The following is a 21,526-nucleotide window of genomic DNA, read 5'->3' as shown; positions in this document are numbered from 1 at the left end:
AAGTTCCTCGAGAACATTAGTGGAAATTTTATTTGTATTGGCGTTCCTTATGATCCAAACATAGGCGATGAACAATATATGTTTATATAATAAAAGTAAATTAATAAGGATGGTAGTTACTAAACCGTCCTCTTGGATACATAGTTTAAAACTCAAAATCTTACCTTGGCCCCCCTGTACGCCTGCATTTCAAAATGATTCCAGGGAAAACTGAAATATTGTGAGAATAATGATTTGAACATGAATGGAAGTTGAGGGTACAAGGTAAGATTTTGAGTAATCAGGATGATATTTACACTTTACAAAAACCAATAATAACGTAGAGAAATGCTGATTGTGTATACATTGTCGCCATGTATAAGAATATGCATTTCCTTCAGTAAAACTGCCAACTATCTAAAAAGGAAGTTTATATACTGACATTTTTGATTATGGTGAATTACGCCAGAAACTGAACTCTTCTTTCAGACATTCTAAAATTTGTATATAACGTAGAAGCATTATCAGATACTGAGTACACAATAAAGATACTATATTAACGTTTTTACTATATTCAAGATATCTGAAGACGCCAGTAATTTTTGTAGAAAGAATAAAAAATGAAACGAAAGACAAAAATACGAGAAACCGAGACTCATAATCTCCACTTTCAATTCAATATGTGATGAATATGAATGAAGTACCTCTAACATTTATATTTTACTAATGTTTAATTTTAATGATAATGGTATGCATTGGATAGATTAATGTTTAGCAAACCCTGCGATTTCATTTTAATTTTAATGTAACAAGCTTGTCTAAGCGCTGTGTGAGGCTTCTTTTTAAATAGCTATTACAATTTATCATTTAAAAACAGAAAGTAAAAAACTGATATTACCTGAAATTTTTGCCGCTTCCTCCTCATTGTCACTTTCCGCTTTAGAGCTCTCCTTCCGCACTTGACTGGGACTAGCTGGCGGACTGAAGAATTCTCCTTCACTGGATTCATCATTTTCCTCGCTTTCTGTACTCTCCACTAAGCTCATATTCGCTGGTATTAAATGGAATGCCTCAGTTAACAAGCTCAAGAACATAATGTCCGAAGGTAATAAATCCTGAGCATTGCGACTGTTGAATAAATAAATAAAAATACAGACATCATATAGATAAATAATACAATATTATTTCTCACATGTACATTATAATACGGTAACAATGAGGTTCAGGAATTTTTCATTTTAATTTTTACCATGTTAAATTTTATTGTTTATAACCTAATATCACCAAGTAAGTAAGTAAGCATTTACTTAATGCTTGCTAATCAATTTCCTGTCTTTCAAGTATCTGTGCTTCAACGGTTCTTATTAGTTCCACCCCTATTTCGTCACAATATTGCGAAAGCAAAATATCATAGAATACTACTTAGTGGAACAGTTTTATTGTCGATACATTTCTCCATTCTGAAAGAATACGTCTTCATATTGCTTATGACGTCATAGGGTGAGAGGACTAAACAAGCAACAACGAAGAGTTTCTCCGTGGCTATATTGTTAACGTATGCGTTTTGGATGCACGAGACCTGGGTTCGATTCTCGGTGAAAGCTCAAGTGATTCGGATCCCACTTTAAGCTGTACATTCACGTCTCATATAACCTCGATGCTAAGCAGGACGCTAAACTTTAAACCAACAAAGCAAGCAAGCAAGAACGAGGATCAGTTCAAAAATATTGATTAGTTTACCAAGTACTAGAACATTATGCAAAGGAATTTTAATATCATCCTTTGATATATATAAGTAAAATGAAAAGAGAGGATGATACTGATCAGATCCTTTAATATAGTTATAATCTGCAAGGGAAGCAGGTCGGGTAAATACATAAGCACATTCAAATGTCACAAATAGTAACAAATATTGCACATTTACTTGTCTGTCTATATTAATTAATAGATAATGCCTCTTGAACAGTAACTGACTATATACTCTTGCTAAAAAAAATTCAGCCATCTAGCTATAATACAAAGGAATTTTGGCTTGAACTAAAGATTCTTAACACCTAAAGACGACTTAGACTTGTTAGATTCATTTTTGCTTACGGATAAAAGTACATATCCCCCCCTTCCCCCCCAAAGAAAATGGATAGCCACGGTTTTTGGTACAAGACCATACATGCAGAAAATATACAACATTACTGTCTTAGGAACAAATATTACTCAATCATAACACAAAAATTAGCAGATAAAATATTGTTAGATAAACTGTACACGGAAGCATTTGAGTGAGTTGATTTCCATGTATATACACCATGACAAATGCTACTATGGTATATTATATAATACTGTAGTTATTCCACAGTAGCATTCTCGTATAACATCATCGTGTATGCATATCGCAATCTCAAAAGCTCTAGTTGCTTACATCTAATACATGAGGTGAACCATAACTTAAATTTTGTTTTAAAACTTGGTTAATACAAATTATTCATAAAAATGTTTTACGCAATAGGTTTACCTAGAGAAAAATAATATTCGAAAAACCACATAATTGATTTATTGTTCACTTAATTTTAGTTTCATTTTCCTTCTACATGCCTTGTGTAGTTGCTGAATATATAAAAATCCTTCCCTAAACAGTTACTCTGGTTCACATATAGTCTCGGTGCTGAAAACGGACATACATCAATTAGCCAACCAAACATTCTCTTGCAGCATAGAGCAGTAACTGATGTTCTAAGAGATCGAGTATTCGTTTCGAAATATAGAAAATTTCTATTTCTAGAAAATATGAATTTTATCAGGTAGTCTAAAAAGTATTGAGTCTTTGAGCACCAGATGGGTATAATGAGTTCCCAAATCTTAGGGTATATGAACCGCAGCGTGTCAAGACTAACGTCATTCTAAAGCAGAAAGTTAATGCTAGTATATGAAGGGTAAGGGGGAAACCAAGGAATGTCACAAAACTATATTTTCGAGAAAACGACGTTTTAATATTGAAAACCACTTACAAAATGAATAGGGTTAGTCAAATCTTTTTCTCTTTCCTTGGACATTTCTACATCTACGTATCTATGGCATATACAAATAGTACCAAGAGTCATCAATAGATAGAGCAAAGCACCCGTTAAAGCACACACATGGACATTCCTTGTTTTTTTTTCCCTTACCCTTCATATGTCCAAAAAAAGTGCTGGAATTCTTATAATCAGACGTAAGGTATTGCGTCGTGAAGATGTGTGAACTTTTCGCAAAACGTGCGAGAGTTACAATTTTAATTCGATAAAGGCGAAAATGTTTCATATGCCAGTGAAGAAATTTGTGCTATTTATGGGCAAGATACGTTATCAAAAACAACAGCCAAAAATGGTTCAGTCACTTTCGTTCTAGAAATTTCGATGCTTAAGCTGCTTCTCGCAGTAGGCGATCAATCACAGCAAAAGTCGACGATACACTGACAAAAGTAGAGCAAAACTGACACTTAACGAGTGATGATATCGACAATGGCCTCATCTATCACCACTGTTAAACCATTTGGAGAAAGCTGGCTACAAAAAGAACTCGGCGTTTGGGTGTTACATGATCTAAATCAAAAACATTTACTCGACCGAATTCCTATCTGCAAACCTCTACTGAAATGTAATGAACTCGACCCATTACTAAAGCGGTTGATAATGAGTGATGAAAAGTGGATAATCTATGGCAACAATCTACGAAAAAGATCATGAACGAAGCAAGGAGAATCCACAAGTCTGTGGCAAAGGCCACAGAGATGCTCAGGAAGTTTATGTTGTGCGTTTGGTGGGATTGGAAGGTCATCGTGCATTACGAGTTGATGCCACCACGCAGAACAATAGACAGGATTTGTACTGTCTACAATTAGCACTAGCGCACACATACGGCCGGAAATGGTCAACACAAAAAGTGTCAAATATCACGCTGACGACTACAGACCACATATATCTTTAACGATCCGTCAGAAATTGAAAGAACTCGGTTGCGAGTTTTAATACATGTATTGCATAGCTCAGACCTGGTACCGTTAGACTATCGCTTGCTTCGGTCTCTGCAGGCCTCCCTGAATGGTATTAAGTTAGTTTCAAAAGAGGCTTATGAAAATCACGTTTCATTTATTTATTTTTAACCAGAAATCGCAGAAGTTCTACAGCCACGGGATTATGGTGTCGAAAAAATGGTAGACGTTCACCGTACAAAATGGTGCATATGTGGTTTCATGTTATTTTCACATCACAATAAATGTATTCTCACTTTTGACCTCCAAACGCTCAATACTTTTCAGACAACGTGATACATAGTAGCAAACAATATGAACATGTACGCTAGATAACTGTGATAAAATATAAGTATTTCCGCCATTAAATAGTCTTAACTTACTAAGAAACCACAATTGCGTAACGAAAATTACACAACAAGATACACGAACAGTTAAATAATACTCATACCTAGAATATAAAGACAGGAATTTATTTTCTACAATAACCATTGCATGAATTTTGGAAAAGTCAGTTTTGGAGCGTAGTTTATCTGTTGCTTCTTGAAGGGCTTTCATTGTTGCACAATTTAAGTCTGGATTCACCATTAACAACTCCACTGCTTCTACTAAGAATGCCTGATCTGAGTCTTGAAGTTCAGTCCATGTATCTAACAAACGACTGAGTAAAGCAGCGTGGTTCTTCGACTGTTTCAACCTGAAAATAAACATCAGAAGATTAAGTGAAATTGAATCGACTTTGACAGTACATTTAACATTGTACTTATTATATTTACACCTCATAATTGTTTACTTTGAGCCTGTTCTTATCTAATTACAAAGTATCTATTTTATAATACGAAAATTTTATAGATTAAAGACGTAATTTCAACATTCGATAAAATCCGCATATTAAAATGCTAGGTTTATATGTTTGTCTCCAAAGAAAATTTTATATGTTTGTCTCCAATCCTTTCGACAATGAGATCTCGAAAACCTCAAGTACTAAAAATGTGCCGTTTTCGCTGATCGATTCAAAATTTTGTCCAGCAGATTGTTCAGTTTTAATTGAATATTTAAAAAATGTGGCCGTTATTTGTTTATTACATTTTTTAGAGGTACACTGGGTATTGAAATTTCAAAAAAGTAAAGCATCATACCCTATGAGTTATACATTCCAACACAATATGTTTGTATATAGGGGTTACATATCCCTTGGGCGTTTGTTTCATGGCCAAATGATAATGGAAAATGAAGGATAATCATTTCTTCAGGCTATGAATCTTTATTGTTTGGAGTGTTTTGCCCAAGGAACATCATATACATCACTGGCATTATTATTAATTGTGTATGTAATGTATTTTCTTATTACGTACTGCATTCAAGAAGAAAGAAAGAAAAAAAAAAACAATGATCATACATGAATTAGAAACTACAACCGGAAGTACGCTCAAATCTTGCAACCGGTGAGAGATATTGAAAAAATCTTCCCTTTTATGGCACCCCTTGCTGATTTTTATCAAGACGTCTTTCACTTGTATCTGTAAAGGGACATGTATATATGTTGTGAGAAATGACAAGGAGATTCATGCTCACATGTACATGATGCACTGTGTAGGGAGCACAGGTTCAGCTAGTAATTATTTAAAACATTAAATGCAATACAACTCTTTTGTTTATAGCAAAAATGGCATTCTCTCTCGATTTTACACGTGTATATTATAAAATTATACCACACTGCTTAACTACATAAAGAATTACGTGTAATTATTATAGTAATAACAGAAGGCTTCTTGCACATATTAGGAAAACATAGTGTTTAAATTCACTTCCTTATTGCTGAAACATTCAATTGTAACGTCATGAGCTACCAATAGTGCAAGTCAATGTGTCCCGTTCTGCATTGTGAAAATGAAATTAAATCTTTGTTTTACGTCCCACGATTATGTTGGCTAGGCTAAAGGGGACGGTGATAATGAGAAATGAATGTAATGGTGGAATGAATAAAGTGGGAGGAAACGGGAGAACCCCGAGAAAATCCACGTACACGGTTTGTCCACCGCAAAGTTCACTTGGCGTGAGCTAGGATCGAACCAGGGACCCTACGCACCAGAGGTGAACATGTTCTACATTTTGATTTTCATCGGTTATTTCAGAAGTTTTTGCCTTTTTTTCTACAACGAACTATAATTATTACTATTTTACTTTCACGCACTACAGTATTCCCTATCCCGATGAAACTGGATCTCTGGTGAAAATGGAATCGCCGCCTTATGTGCTAAGAGTAAGCCACTTAACTATTTGACTGGCTGTAGTAAAACAAGAACTCCTGCTTACATTAGTTGATTATGTGGCTCATTGTAAATACAATACTTTATTTTTCAAATTCATTAGGGACTATATCTAACTAATTTACTCTAGGGCCTAGGAACCCAAAGGTTCAATCCTGCATTTATAAAAGCTCTCCATTGACTTCTGTCCTTAGCCAACTGGATTCAGTTTCTACTTTGTATTTCTATTTCTGTAACATCCATTTTAATATTGTCCTTCCGTATGCGACTAAGTCTTTATAGTGATCTTTTTTCGATTGGATTTCCAGTTAAAATTTGGAAACGTTCCTATTTTCTTCCATTCTGGCTACATGATCTGCTTACCTGAGCTTCCTAGACTTAATGACCTTAACAATGTTAGGTAAACGGTATAAATTATGCAGTTCCTCATTATGAAATGTCTGCCACTCCCCATTTCTGTCCCTCTTCAGTTGGCATATTCTCGTCAGGATATTATTCTCAAATACTTCCAGTCTGCGTTCTTCCCTCAAAGTAAGTGATCATGTTTCGCAACCATACAGGCATAATTATCGTTCTATATATTTTAAACATCAAACTCTTCGACAGAATCCGTGAGGGCAAAAGAATTTAGACTGAATAATAATACGAATTCCCTGCTTTCAGTCAACATTTAATTTATTCGTGCCTATAGATTTGGTCTGTTTATGTTGATGCTAGATATTTGAAAGTATCTACTTGGTTGGAGTACTATTCAGTAGCTAAATGGTTAGCGTTGAAAAAAAATTGATTTCCAATAGGAGTAAATTATTAGGGATTCACATTAAACTTTAGGTCCAGTCTCACATAGTCTATAGCTTTGAAAACAATTGTTATACAAAAAACATATTCAAGGTTGCATATAAGAAGATGACTAAAGGATTGTTTACTTCATTTTTCATTACACAACTATGCCCTGTAGGGTAGATTCCCATTGGAAATAAAGCTCAGGCCATGCGCACTAATGGCTGGCGTGTTAGTCGTTCAACTGTTCACCAACTACAAAATATTATAGGAATTCAAACTTCTCGTTTTCATAGATTTCAATTTACAATAAAATAATCATGTAAAATTTAAAAAATATACAACAGACTCTACTCTTAGAAAACCACATCAATCAAGGACAATTTCCCGAGTAACTCCTACGTAAATTCTCACATGCACTTTTACACTCATGCATATACCAAGTACCGAAAATTCATTGGATGTAAACTCCACGTAATTTTTGAATACGAAATAACTCGCAAAACAGAATATTCATTCTTGTGATATGGACAGGATTAATAAAAATAAAAACTGAATAGCCTACTTGACAATCTCAAAAGGAAGTTTTCGTAAACTTCATATTTTGTATTTTAAACTTTCACTGGATATACTGCAAACATCCTTAAGAGTTCAGAAGTTAGTTTTGCTTGTAAGTCATTGTAGGTTTATCATAGTAATAAATAAATGAAGAAAGATAAAGGAACTTAACCGAATTCCTCTTTATACTATATACACGATATTTTTTCACTTCAACTTGTGCTCACATGATGAAATTCTCCTGTTTTCAAACGTATGCGTCACTAGAACCAAACTTGCTTCTGGGCTACCAGTATAAGAAACGAAAATTATATAATGTGTACCAACATTCCTTATTGAGAATGTTGGATTCGTGATTCAGTCACGTACGTCTTACCTCGAATAAATAAAATGAAATCTTTCAATTTAACGTTCCACGATTATGCTTTTTAGGCTAAGGGAGACAGATGATACGACAAGTGAATGACGATGAAAGAATTGTTCGAATGAGGTGGGAGGAAACGGGAGTACCCTCGAGAAAATCCAAGGACACAATGTTGTCCATCCATCACAAACTTACTTGGTCAGGAGCCCACTCACCAGAACACTCTGCCACTGATCCACCATGCCCTCCCCTTTCAAATAAATTGTTCTACGTGTTTTGTTTTTGTTTTTTTTTTTTTAATTTTCGACTGACGATATGTTTTTGATTTGATTGTCTTGTGAGTGTTATCATCATCCTTCTTTCAATAACCTGCCTGAAACGAATTGAATCAAGAATCTTTCTCATTGTGAAAAATAGGCTAGTTAATACACGATTACTCAACAAAAATTTCCTAAAATGAATATCTTTCCGTCTCTGTAACTATATTGTACTTATATAATACAATGTATGTCCAAAACTGAAGCGTATAAGCGTTAAAAGGGACATCTGATGCCTTTAAATCTAATTTCCCTGCTATCCAACAGTCACAAGTTGGAAAACCACGGGGAAGACCAATTCAAAAATTTAAAAAGCAGGCATGTATCTAATCTACGGAGCTGCCGACAAAACAATGGAGACGTGCTACCTATGATATGCTACAATATCATAAAATGTCGGAGTATTTACACTGCTGGGCAGGGTTGGCAAAAACCATGGTTTTTATTGAAAAAACCAAAAAACCCGTTTTTTTTGGTTTAAACCAGGTTTTTTTGGTTTAAATAATTTGCTCTATATATTTATATCAAATATGGACAGAAATAAGCTTGTTTCGCCTTGGTGTTAGTATGCAACAACCGGGTTATGCTGGAAGGGGTCACATAAGCTTAAAGCGGAATCCAAACCGCTTCTCGGTTTACATCCAAGAGAAATTGTCCTCCATTTGAACTAGAAACCGGGACTAATTGGCCACAAATGCGATACGTCTGCCGACTTACTCACGAAGGACTCCTGATAAAAATACGTTGACTGATCTTTGCATATTTGTTAATATAATCGTCAAGAGTCATTAGGACAGGACAAAAAGATAAATAATTGCACAAGTGTAACCATTATACAAAATTTCATATGGACAATTTCAAAGTACTACAGAGTACAGAAGAACTAATTTAGTTCAAGTCAGTTCACTACGACTTTTATTAGTCCAAGTTAAAGAAATATAACGATATTTTGCATATCAATAAGAAAAGTGAATAAAGATACGAATTATTTGAGTCCACTTTGCCTCTGACCCATTTATACATAAATAGTTACCAAAGATTCTTGTTATTTCAATAATTGCCTCTCGTGGGGTTTGTATGACCCCCCTCCCTAAAAAAAGTACGGCATTTCGATGTATTTTATCAATAGCAAACATTATTAAAACGAAACAATCTTTAGAATTTTCCTTTGGTTGCATAATAATAATAACAACAAACTATTAAAAAAATCACAAAAGAAACATCCATAAAGTTACATTAAAAAAAAAAAAAAAGTTGCTTTTGTAATATAATCTCTTTGAGTAAAGAATGGGAATTTAGGTCTGATTATAGTACGAATAATATATGGGAGTGAAACGTGATAACCCACAAATGTGTGTTTATCAAGATTTTACGAACAGTTACACTTTTACGAACATTTTTCGTTTTTTGGTTTAAACCAGTTGGTTTAAACCAGCCAACCCTGCTGCTGGGATAGTGAAATCTGATTATTCTATGGCAGCAGGTATAATACCGGCCAAAGAAGAGTGAGAACTCTAGAAATTACGAGAAATTGAAGTTAGTCTCGACATAAGCTCGGCCGTACCCCTTCCACTTACAAAGAATTTTTCTTCAAAAGCTAAGAATTATCGTCTATGCGTAGAATTCTGTCGCCCTTTTTTTCCTTCTTTCTTTTTACTGCCGAGCAGTGTTCAGCTGCAATTTCCAGCACATGTACCGGTAACAAATATACCATTTTTACACGTGAGGAAGTGTTTACTGTACACAATGAATATAACTGAGTAAAAAAATTACTCTACGGGCCAACATACCACGATCAATTTTCTGTCAATATTTAGGTGAGTATCGTCCACAACTTCCTGATAGTCAAACTAGTTTTTACCTTGACTAGGCAAAAAGAAGTCATTTATTTTCATTTTTATTTTATTTTATATTTATATTTTTTATTTTTTATGAGCTCTTGCTGAAATTGCTTCACGATATTGCAGACACTTTAACACGTCGCAAGTGGTTTCAATAAATAGAATGCTAATACATTTTAGCACTGATGTGTGTTAAATATCACTTCGGCACGGAAGGGAAGAGAAGGAATTAATCTTGTCCCCATACTCATTTAGTTCACCAAGTTCCGATTTCTTCCAACAAGACATTTGAAGATTTCTTACGCACGAAGCTTGCATTTTTTACCCTAGGCACTCGATATCAGAATTCCTGTTACTGCTGGAACAGTTGCATTACTGTTGACGGCAATTCCTTTGAACTTTTATTGTAAAAATTAATGTGTATAATGTTTTGTTGTATACACAGAGGTAAACTATGCTTCAGTTTTAAGCAATTTTTCGTCAATTATGCCATCGTCTTCGTCATAACTTCATACGTTTAAGTTATGGATATACTTATATTAGAAACAATGTTTGTTGCAATGTGTTTAACACTCCTTAAAGTGTTTTCGACAAATTTAGAATCACATATATAATTTTTCTACAGTACAAAATATTGCTAGCTATGATGTATGGGAGCAACAAAATGCATATAGATGTCAAAACAGTAGTAGTATGCAAAAACTGCTAATTCTCAGAGTAAGCATATTTATTAGTGCTTTCTTAAAGAATTTAAAAAATACCACACTCACACTTACAAACAACTGCACACTGTAAACTAAAAGAGTCTGGTTTAATACTTACAAAGAAACATCAGGTCCACACAAATGCTGCACAATAGAAATGCAGATTCCAAGAGTTCGTTTCATAAAGCTAATATCGTCTAAACTTATATTTATAAATATGTATCCCATATACTGAAATAGAAAATAACAGTAATTATTTATATTATACCGATAATAATAATAATATGATAAAGCGGTATTTGCCGCATTACATATCAACTGAAAAAAAGGCAATGTTCACCACTGTGCCAGGTTTATTTTCCATGACTATGATTTCAATCTCTTTCTACGGTCTTCTACAGAATGCGACTAATCAAATCTATAGAAATATAAGCTATTTTACATACCTGAGTTGTTTCAGTTTTTAATTACAGCCAAACATTTCTCTTCTTTATACTGGAAGCTTATTTGGGGTTGAATCTCTGAAGAAAAGATCGAGATTCTATACAGATATTTGCCACGCTATCTTCTTCCTTGTATTTGAAAGATACTGTGGTTCTGATATTAAAACTTGAGTTCCAAAAATTATTCTGATAATTTAAACACTCTACGGATATGAATAAAAGAAATGTAACCACGAAATTAATGGAACACATTAGTGGTCAAAGACCAAGATCTAGTTATTTCGAGTTTATTCAAACATTTGGTAGCTTACAGGCATTTCGTTAAAATGGTCAAAATGTTCTGTAACACATCTTCAGTAACACATCATAGAAAAGGCTATGTATGAATCATATTTTATTAGGACTAAGATGCCAGAACTAAACCTGGAATAGGGTTATTTAGATAGAAGCTGGAATCACCATCAACCTAGGAAATCCCACCAAATCCACGTAAAAATTAATTAAATTTCTCTTCAGTAATTTTTGTAATGGTTATTCAATTTTCACTTCTGGCTATATTAATACGTAGTGACTGTGTGAAGAATTGCTATTTTATGCAATGATAATTAACATTTTTAATATAGTGGCCGTAAATAATTGTTTCATTTGGTGTTTAAATACTAAGAAGAATTTTTGGAGTTCAAGTTTCAAAATCAGAACTATCTTTCAAATATAAGGACGAAGGCAGCGTGGCAAGTACGTAAATAGAATCTTGATATTTTCTTCAGAGGTCCAACCACAGATAAAGCTTCCAGTGTAAGGAAAGGAAACACTAGGTCATAATTAAAAATTAAAACAACTAGGTATGTAAAATAACTTTTATTTCTATAGTATATAAACTGTGTAAACAATGAAAACATTAACATATGATCAAAACTATTTTTTGGTTTCTCTTAACATGCGACTTTCACGTTCACTTTTAGTTATAATTTTATTTCAAATAATGGATTCCAATATATACCGAGCGAAGTAGCTCAAGTGGTAGAGCGTTGGCTTCGCATTCGGAAGGTCGTGGGTTCGAATCCCGCCGACCATCCTGACGGAGGTTTTCCAGGGTTTCCCTCAGTTCTACCAGGCAAATGCCGGGATGGTACCTAGTAAACAGGCCCTGGCCGATACCTTCCCAAATCCTTTCCATTGTTATTGTTGTTGTTGGATATCCAGTGTAAAATGGCCTCTGAGCTGTATCTGGTGATTGTTAAATAAATAAATAAAAAAAAAAATGAAAATACCCAAATACTGTCCAGTACCTGAAGATCATGGACAATCTATATTAACGTAGAGAAACTATTAAGAAATACAGGATGAGTCAACACCCTCCTCCAAAATGAAGGAAGTATCGGCCATTCCAAGTTCATCATTGTACATTGGAATAAAGGCCCTACGTTTGAGAGTACTTCTGAATCATTGCAGCCATATTGGATCGAGGTCAATTTTATTAAATGGAAAGGGGATCTAATGGGGCATCAAATAAGAATAGAAAATTCCTCTGAATCCATTTATGTAATCGATTTCACATACCTATCATTTGAAAGTTATAAAATTTTGCTTTCTTGTAGGCAAATAAGATGGCACTGATGAGAGACAAAAGAATAGAAGTGATCCCAGGTTACGGAGCTGCCATGCCATAGTAAAACCAGGCAGTAGGACCAGGTTTAAACTAGGTCTAACACCATCCAGATAAGCCACCAATTTCACATAGCACAGTTGTATCCGTAATAGTCAAATTCTGTGAAACGGGAAATGTTGCGGACAAACCTAGTAATGGTAGGTCTATAAATGCTACTGATGAGAGAACATAAGCAATGGTCTTGGCAGCATTCACAAAGAGTCCAAGATTCCAAGTAGCACCTCATATGGTTCGGATTTCATGTTAAGCTCTAAGTTAACCTCTCATATAGTAATATGATCTTGCAGGGGATTCAGACGCCTGTTCGTTTACCAGCACAAAAGCAACAGCCCACGGGAATGTTCTGTAATATTTGTTACGTCCATAGATGCCTATTTATTGTAGAGTTCTAATTCATCTGTACACGCCACAATTGCGACACTGCTACACCTAACGGAGAAAAGATGGAACTATGTTACAATGCGTTGTATTCTACAAAACTTGATGAATTTTTCCACCTAATAATCCTTGCTGGGTCTATCTTGGCTGTCTTTTGTTGAATTTAGAAATCTCGAAGAACAATATGATATACGCCAGGCCCGTATTTAGGTAAGTGCTATTCTGTGCTCGAACACAGGGCGGTAGAATTTAGGGGGAGACAAAATTTTGGAATTCTTTTAAGATTCATAATAAAATAGTGTTTAAAACTAGCAACCTGCACAGTCCCGCGCAAGGGCGAGAAAATATGTTAATGTGTTTAATTCGCTCTTACTACAGTCGTTACTAATTAGCAAACTTATCTGATTATTTTTAAGAAAAAGTCATCCTCTCTCACCCCCATCCCAACTTGAACATCATGAAAACTCATACCGTTAAGCTCAGCGACCTCGAAAACTATGAATTTAACACTAATATCTGTCGTTTTCGATTACTTTTAAAATCCTGCCCCTCCCTGGGGAATGGAGTATGACTTTGAAGTTGAATCGGATTAAAACTGTTACTTTTCATCTTAGCGACCCCAAAAACTATGAATTCAACTCTAATATTGGTCGTTTTCGGGGGGAGGCAAATTATTTTGAGCACATGGGCGCACAATATAAAAATACGGCCCTGATATACGCTATACTATCATACGAATTTTAAAAGCAATTATTGTAATTTAAATGATCCTCATCTCTTTTATGAGTATCTTCTTATGTTTATTTTAATTGAATTTACTTATACGGAATATGATACTAAGTAAAACGGAAATATCAAATAAAACAGTACAGTTTTTGCTCTTTTTAAAGAAAAACAATGAATTCCATCATGCGATAAAAAATATTTCACTTTATTTTTCAGAAAAGTTTTCGCGACTGGGAATTAATTTTTTCTAATGCCTTTAGTGTGTATTTGTTCTAATTAATAATATTCATTTCATTTTTATTTGCATATAAAACTATACTGTTACATACATACAAATGAAAAAAATGAAATCTTTGAGTTTTACGTCTTACGGTTATGCCGGTTAGGCTAAAGGAGACGGTGATTATGAGAAATGAATGAAATGGTGGAATGAAGAAAGTGGGAGGAAACGGGAGAACCCCGAGAAAACCCACGCACACGGTGTTTGTCCACCACAAAGTTCACTTGGCGGAAGCAGGGTTTGAACCCGGGACCCCATGCACCAGAGGTGAACGCTCTACCACTGAGCCACCGCGGCCCCATACATGCAAATGAGTAACTGTGTTATTAAAACAAAAAATTTTGAAATTACATACAAAAATAAACAAATAAATAAATTTCGTTACATCTGTGATGAAATATCTCCTCCTTAGTATTTAATATATATATAACTTTCATTAGATTCCTTATTTTCGCTTAATGCTATTTACCTCTTCAAATACCATGTTGGAGCCATCTACACATTGTATAGATGTATATGAATTTCCAAATTGACAACTCATAATCCTCTGTGACGTAATAATAGGTGAGAACAACTGTATGAGAACATTAGTACTGAGTTTAATATCTGCATCATCATCTTCCTGAAACAAATGAAAAAAAATGAACAATCTAATTCACTAATAACGAACATTTTATAACACTTAATTAATTTATTTATTGTCTAATTTATTAATACCTAAAAAGTCACAGCCTTACAACAACTGTACTCGGACAGATAATATCAACGCTCAGATTTGGGACGATATTGTACTGTTGGCAGACAGTAAGGAAAAATTAAAAGCAGGATTAAACTCAATCAGCTAGCAGCAAATTCAATATGAACATCAACAAGAACAAGCAAACGTTATGAGATATGCTAGAAAAGAAATAATAAGAAAAATCAAAGTATGAGATCACCTAGTGGTTTAAATGCAAAAATTCTGTTAGAAGATAAAACAACGCGGGATATGGCTTAATAGGTGCAAACAAGATGTAAAATTAAGAATCGCTCAGACGAAGAAGACATTTGAAGAAAAACAGACGCTTCTAATCGGAAGTATCGGCATAGAGGTGAAAAAAAAAAAAAGTTGAAGAAAGCACGTGTGTAGAGTGCAGCACTCAACTGAGTGAGGCATGGACACTAGAAGAGGAAAAACGGAGAATAGAAGCCTTTGAAACACTGTATTATAGAAGGATGCAAATTTTTAAATAGCAATAAAATTCTAGTGCATTTCAAAGAAAAGACAAGAATACTTCCCCATATACATTAATGGGCTGTGAAATTAAACTTTTCTGTATTCTTTTGCACCAGAAGTTGAGTTCAACAGCACAGAGAAAAGTTGGTTCATAGTTTTTATACACAAATCTTATCACATAACAAATACTTCTTCAGTATGTATGTAAGTGTCTGAAGTTTAAAAATTTTCTGTTAGTGTATATTATAATAACATTAGTTTGCTGAGTAATTCGCTCATACCTCATGTATTTTTTGTAGCAACATTTTCTTCTATTTCTTTTATATTAAACATCCACTGAGGAAGAGGGGAGGAGTGCCTCTACAATATTTGCAAATTTCATGTCTGTCGGATGTTTTAAGATATAACAATTTTATTTACTGTTAATAGATCAATTAGTAACATTTAAGCATATTTTACTTTTAAATTATCTCCTAAAATCTGTTACAACGGCATAAGTTCTAGAAACGATAATCAATGTTACATTTAACTGAAGGATTCCTTCGGTAGACAATTATTTTCGATGCAGTATATATCAGGTCGTCTAAAACGTAATAAGCCTTTTGAGCACGATAAGGCGTTAGTATCCCAAATGTCAGAGTATTGAGTTACTGCGGGTCAGATCTATCGTTATTTCACAGCTGACAAATTGCAGCTAGTAAATGTACAAAAAGTCTTGAAGTTCTTATAATCAATCGTAAAGTATTGCGCCGTGAAGACGAGTGAACTTTCCGCCAAACTGCGCTACAGTTTACAACTTTATTTTGATAAAGGCGTAAATGCTGCCAGGCTCGTGAAGAAATTTGTGCTGTTTATAGGCAAGCTACGTTGTTGAAGCAACAGCTAAAAGATGGTTCAGTTGCTTTCGTTCTGGAAATTTCGATCACTAAGATGCTCCTCGCAGTGGTCGATCAATCACTGCAAAAATGGATGACACACTGGCAAAAATCGAGTACGACTGCCATATAAGCAGTAAGGACATCTCCAATGACCTAAATATTCATCACTACAATATTAAACTATTTCAAAAGAGCTCGACGTTTGGATATCACATGAAATAACTCAAAGACATTTACTTGATCGAATTTTTATCTGCGTATCTCTACTGAAACATAACGAAGTCAAGCAATTTGTGAAGCGGTTGTCCATGAGTGAAGGAAAATGGATAACCTATGACAACTATGTCCGAAAAAGATCGTGGTAAGCGAGGAGAAGTTCCCATAATTTGTGGCAAAGTCCACACTGACGCCCAGAAGGTCAGTTATGCTGTACATTTGAAATAAAATGAAATCTTTAAGTTTTACGTTCCACGATTATGCCGGCTAGGTTAAAGGAGACGGTGATGATGAGAATTGAATGAAATAGTAGAACGAAAAAAGTGGGAAGAAACGGGAGAACCCCGAGAAAACCAACGCACACGGTGTTCGTCTACCACAAAGCTCACTTGGCGCGAGCTGGGATCGAACCAAGAAGTGGTATCCAGAGCAAAGGTAGTGGTATCCAGAACAAAGAAGCGAAGCAAGTTTCAACTCGCCTCGCTTATCGGCGTGGCCGTATCGCCTTCACTTGTTTGTTGATGTGAGCAGTATTCTGCTGTCTAGAATGCAGCTCAAAAGGGAACATTTTTGGGCAATGATCCTTTATGATTTCAAAAATGGTTTGAACGAGACGCAAAGTCTTGACCGTTTGCAGGGGGCATTTGGGGACCTTGCTCCTTCCCGTGCTACAATTTTTCGGTGGTTTGGTGAATTCAGAAGAGGCCGGACATCGCTTAAAGATGAAGAGAGAGCAGGACGTCCAGCAAGAGCTGTGTCAGATGAAAACATTGCCGCTGTGGAACAAATGATTCGAGAAAATCCTCGAACAACTTTCAAGGACATTGAATCTACAGTGAATATTGAATCGCCAGCAGTAACAAAAATTCTTCATGATCATCTTGGGCTTAGGAAGGTTTCATCTCGTTGCGTGCCTCACACTTTGACTGAACAGCAGAAGCGCATGCGTGTGGAATGGTGTGAAGAAATGCTTGCAAGATTTGATGGAGGCAATTCTCGACGCGTCTCTGACATTGTTACTGGTGATGAGACTTGGATCTATCAATTTGACCCTGAAAATAAACGCCAGTCTACAGTTTTGATCTTTCCAGACGAAAATCCACCCACGAAAGTGAAGCGACCGCGAAGTGTGGGGAAGAAGATGGTCGCAACTTTATTCTCCAAATCTGGCCATGTTGCAACTGTTCCAGTTGAAGAACAAGGACTGTTACTGCTCAGTGGTACACCACTGTTTGCCTAACAAAAGTGTTCCAGAAGCTTCGGGAACGGCTTCCAAGAACTTGATTGCGTGGGATCCTGCTTCATCATGGCAACGCGTCCGCACACACTGCCAACATCATAATTCAGTTTTTAGAATCTACGGAGGTCAAACTTATGACTCATCCGCCGTATAGCCCTGACCTGGCCCCGTGTGATTTTTTCTCTTCCCCAGGATCAAAGATCGCATGCGTGGGAAGAGATTTTGCAGCCCTGAAGAAGCTGTAGTGGCTTACGAGAATGAACTTTCAACACTTGAAGAAAAAGGCTATCAACACTGCTTCCAAAAGTGGTTTTCGAGGATGCCAAAGTGTGTACAGTGTAATGGTGAATACTTTGAGAAAATGTAAGTGTTAAATTGATTTTAAGTATGTAAGTTATTTCACATCTCAAAATTTTCGTAGTGACCCTCGTACCACGCTGGAAACGTCAGACCGTATACATCTTTAACAACCCGTAAGAGTTGAGTTGATTTTGAGTTTAACGTCCCGTTCAGCAGCGAGGCTATATGAGACGTGGACCTACTGATTAACGTGGAATCCGAACCACATGAGCTCCCGCCGGGAATCGAACCCGGGTCTCCCACGCCAAAGGCGCGTACGCTAACCACTTAGCCACGGAAGAGCTCAACAACCCGTAAGAAACTGAGAGAACTTGGCTGAGAGACTTTGATGTATCCACTATATAGCTCGGACCTGACGCCATCGGATTATTGCTTGTTTCGGTCTCTGCAGAACTCCCTGAATTGTGTTAAGTGAATCTCAAAAAAGGCCTGTGATGTTAACTTTTGGAGGAGACTAACTCTAATTTGAAAACAAGATTCTGTGCAGGCCCAAAAAGAAGAGCCAAATGCCACATAGTAATAGTAGTAAAGCTAAGATTAGATATTATTTCTTAAAAATTCGAAAGGCTTTCTCTAAATTACCAGACCATAGCAGTGGATGATTTCATTTTGATTCTCAGGATGCATTTTGCGGTAACAACAATCACTAAATAAATAAATAAATAAAAATAAAAAAATAACAAGAACAACCCACCATCACGCACTCCTTGTAAGTTACGGAAAATAGCTTGTTCAGTAAAAACTAAAACTGAATGCTCCTCCTGGAAGGCCATTCGTCACAGGATAATCTCTAAAATAAATTATGGGTAAAGACTACGCAGATATCCCAAAATTGACAACTGAATCCAAGGAGATAAACGGACAAAAATCACCTTCTAAACAACTAAGGGACAAAAGCAGAATGGAAGATCACACTAAAATTAAATCAACCAATATTAATAAAACAGACGTTTCTATAAATAATGGAATACAAAATTGAATAGAACGAAACTGCAAAACTACAAGTGAACAAAAGCCAATAACAATAAGTACAGAAGAAATTAATATTTGAAGAAGTAATAACTGTACACCGGTATTGCATTTTATAAACCCAAAAACTCAACAACTTATATGGTAAACAGGGATCCCAGGTAGAAATAATCTTTGCTGAAATAATTATCTTTGCAATAAATTGTTTAACTATACTGGAATTGAAACGGAAATACATGCTTCATATTAATTAGCCTAAAATATGTTACCAATTTAACTTTCCAATTCAAGGTTTTCTAAATATACTACACGATATATGCAATACTTACCATGATCACATATTAATAATAAACGCAGACGCCAACGCCAAGTCTCCATTATGGTTCAGTTCAATACTAGATGACAAAGGAATCAATTAAAAGGCCTTATAATGCAACACAAATTAGACACACAGAATAAACCCGGGTATCCATCAACATGTGGGGGCAGACATAATAATGGTGAGAATATTAGCGTACCATCAACGAAAAACATTAACACAAAAAAGTGGATGGTTTTCACATGTGAACATTGTGACGGTGTGAAATCTCGTTGGCAAAAGTCGGCAGTGAAAGGTACTTTTTTTTTAAGGGGGGGAGGACAAAGTTGTTGGAAAAGGTGCTATTATTTAGTGTACAAACTGTGAAGGCGAGTAATTGCAGTGAATGAGCATTAGTGCTGTATCGCCGGACCAATTTGAAAATCGAAAATGTACGAAAATATACTGCATTCGGTTATATTTGCTCGGATTACATTAAGTTACGTTAGATTACGTTACATTAGGTGTGCAGTATTATTATACGGATCCATAGTATAAGTAGTAGTGGAACGGGTTAGAATCCCCGTAGGGGTTGCTTGGATTCTGATCTCGACATGAAAAGGGCAAATTAGACTTGCCCAAATCTTTCTGTACATTTTACAATCTATGGTTCCATATAGTAATACAAGTGTACCTCTCCGCAAAATAGTCCATCCGCCTCCAAATACAGTGCCGCTTACAACATCAAGAACAACCACCACAATCACTTAACTTTTATCCTTACCTGACTTTTACTTATTTTTCCTCACAAACTTAAATAATTTCTCCAATTCACCCGGTAAATTTCCTCAAATGGGTCCAGCGATACAGCACTTACTCCCAGTGAATGTGTTAAGGAAGCACTTAACCTCACGTTTCTAGGGATCATCCTCGTTTATGCGCACTCCCCATCGCTGACGCGCCTGCTACTTACGGAAGTACCTCTCGTTTCCGTTCCGGCTTCCCTGCTGCAGCCCTGCCCTGGCTCGGCTAGATAGCATTTGTAATAACATTTCGAAGGTAATAACTATGAAAATGACAAAAATTTCACGTTTTTCAGCCTGAAAATACTGAACCTACTCCGCGGCACAAAGGCCAATAATGGAATTATTGTACCAGGATACAATAGGAAAAACCTTTACACTTAACCGAAATACACTTTTACTTTAATAGCAGACTCTGTTTTGTTCAAATTACTTTAAAAAATCATACCACATAGTCATTTCCCTACCTTATCATGATCTTGCATCAAACCTTGAGCTCGTGCTACTTTTCTCATGCGCCTTAAAAACTTTCTATTGTACTTTGTATATATAATGTCATTTAAATGATCAAAAATCAATATGCACTTCATTTTCCCAATGAATGCAATACCGTGTATTAATTTTTTGTAAGTTTAACCTAAATTAACTTCCTTCGGAACAGACGACATCAAGAAAATAAATAAACATGGAACATAGTTGCCAGGCGGTGAATAAAATATTTTTAGATGAACAAATATGCATATATTACTACTTCCCTAAACTGTCGTCTGCAACCCATAACTAGGAAGGGACTAGGCAGTGTTCGCACAAAATTATTTTAGTCCCATCTAAAACAGAATGTTGAAGAAAACTCTTCAATTGACTCAATTTTACACGCTTATATAGCTTTACCAGGCCACCATGCCCAGTTTGATCCCGGTCGAGTGAGTCTAATGCATGAGTTTCTGTTTTCCAAAATATGAAGCTAAATTTGACCGCGAAGCCTTCCCCGCTGGTCTAGTGGCCGCCACATACAATTTTGGTACACGTGGTCCCCGGTTTGGTTCCCGGTAGAAGGACACAAAAAATAATTTCACATTCACTTTTATTCGTCACCCGTCTCCTTTAGCCTAAAGGGATAACAGTGGGTAGTTAAAGTAAAAATAAAAAAAATTGGCCGCCCACAACTCGGGAACCGAAAGCCTCACAACATATTTCACATCCTTGCATACAGGGTGTTTCAAAAGAGCACTGA

The 21,526-nt window shown here is 35.7% G+C and overlaps 1 protein-coding gene across 2 annotated transcripts in view; it reads right to left on the bottom strand.

Annotated features, from left to right (window-relative positions):
- HPS1 (Hermansky-Pudlak syndrome 1 protein) overlaps window positions 1-21,130 on the bottom strand; it is a 53,823-nt gene extending 32,693 nt beyond the window's left edge. Inside the window, exons 1-5 of one of the 2 annotated variants that reach the window (XM_081763551.1) lie at window positions 20,760-21,130; window positions 14,782-14,934; window positions 10,935-11,047; window positions 4,434-4,679; window positions 878-1,107 (exon numbers count right to left, since the gene is read on the bottom strand). In XM_081763551.1, coding sequence (XP_081619677.1) covers window positions 878-1,107; window positions 4,434-4,679; window positions 10,935-11,047; window positions 14,782-14,934; window positions 20,760-20,882 — 865 coding nt within the window. In that variant the 5' untranslated portion in view covers window positions 20,883-21,130. The remainder of the gene's footprint in view (window positions 1-877; window positions 1,108-4,433; window positions 4,680-10,934; window positions 11,048-14,781; window positions 14,935-20,759) is intronic. The other variant, XM_081763547.1, reaches the window with a different exon arrangement.
- Window positions 21,131-21,526: the final 396 nt, after the last annotated feature.

The sequence above is a fragment of the Thermobia domestica genome, chromosome 1 (genome assembly GCF_964235325.1).
Source record: "Thermobia domestica chromosome 1, izTheDome1.hap1.1, whole genome shotgun sequence".
Lineage (NCBI taxonomy): Eukaryota > Metazoa > Arthropoda > Insecta > Zygentoma > Lepismatidae > Thermobia > Thermobia domestica.
Note: the sequence above shows the minus strand (reverse complement) of the source record. Positions and strands in the feature narration are given on the sequence as shown.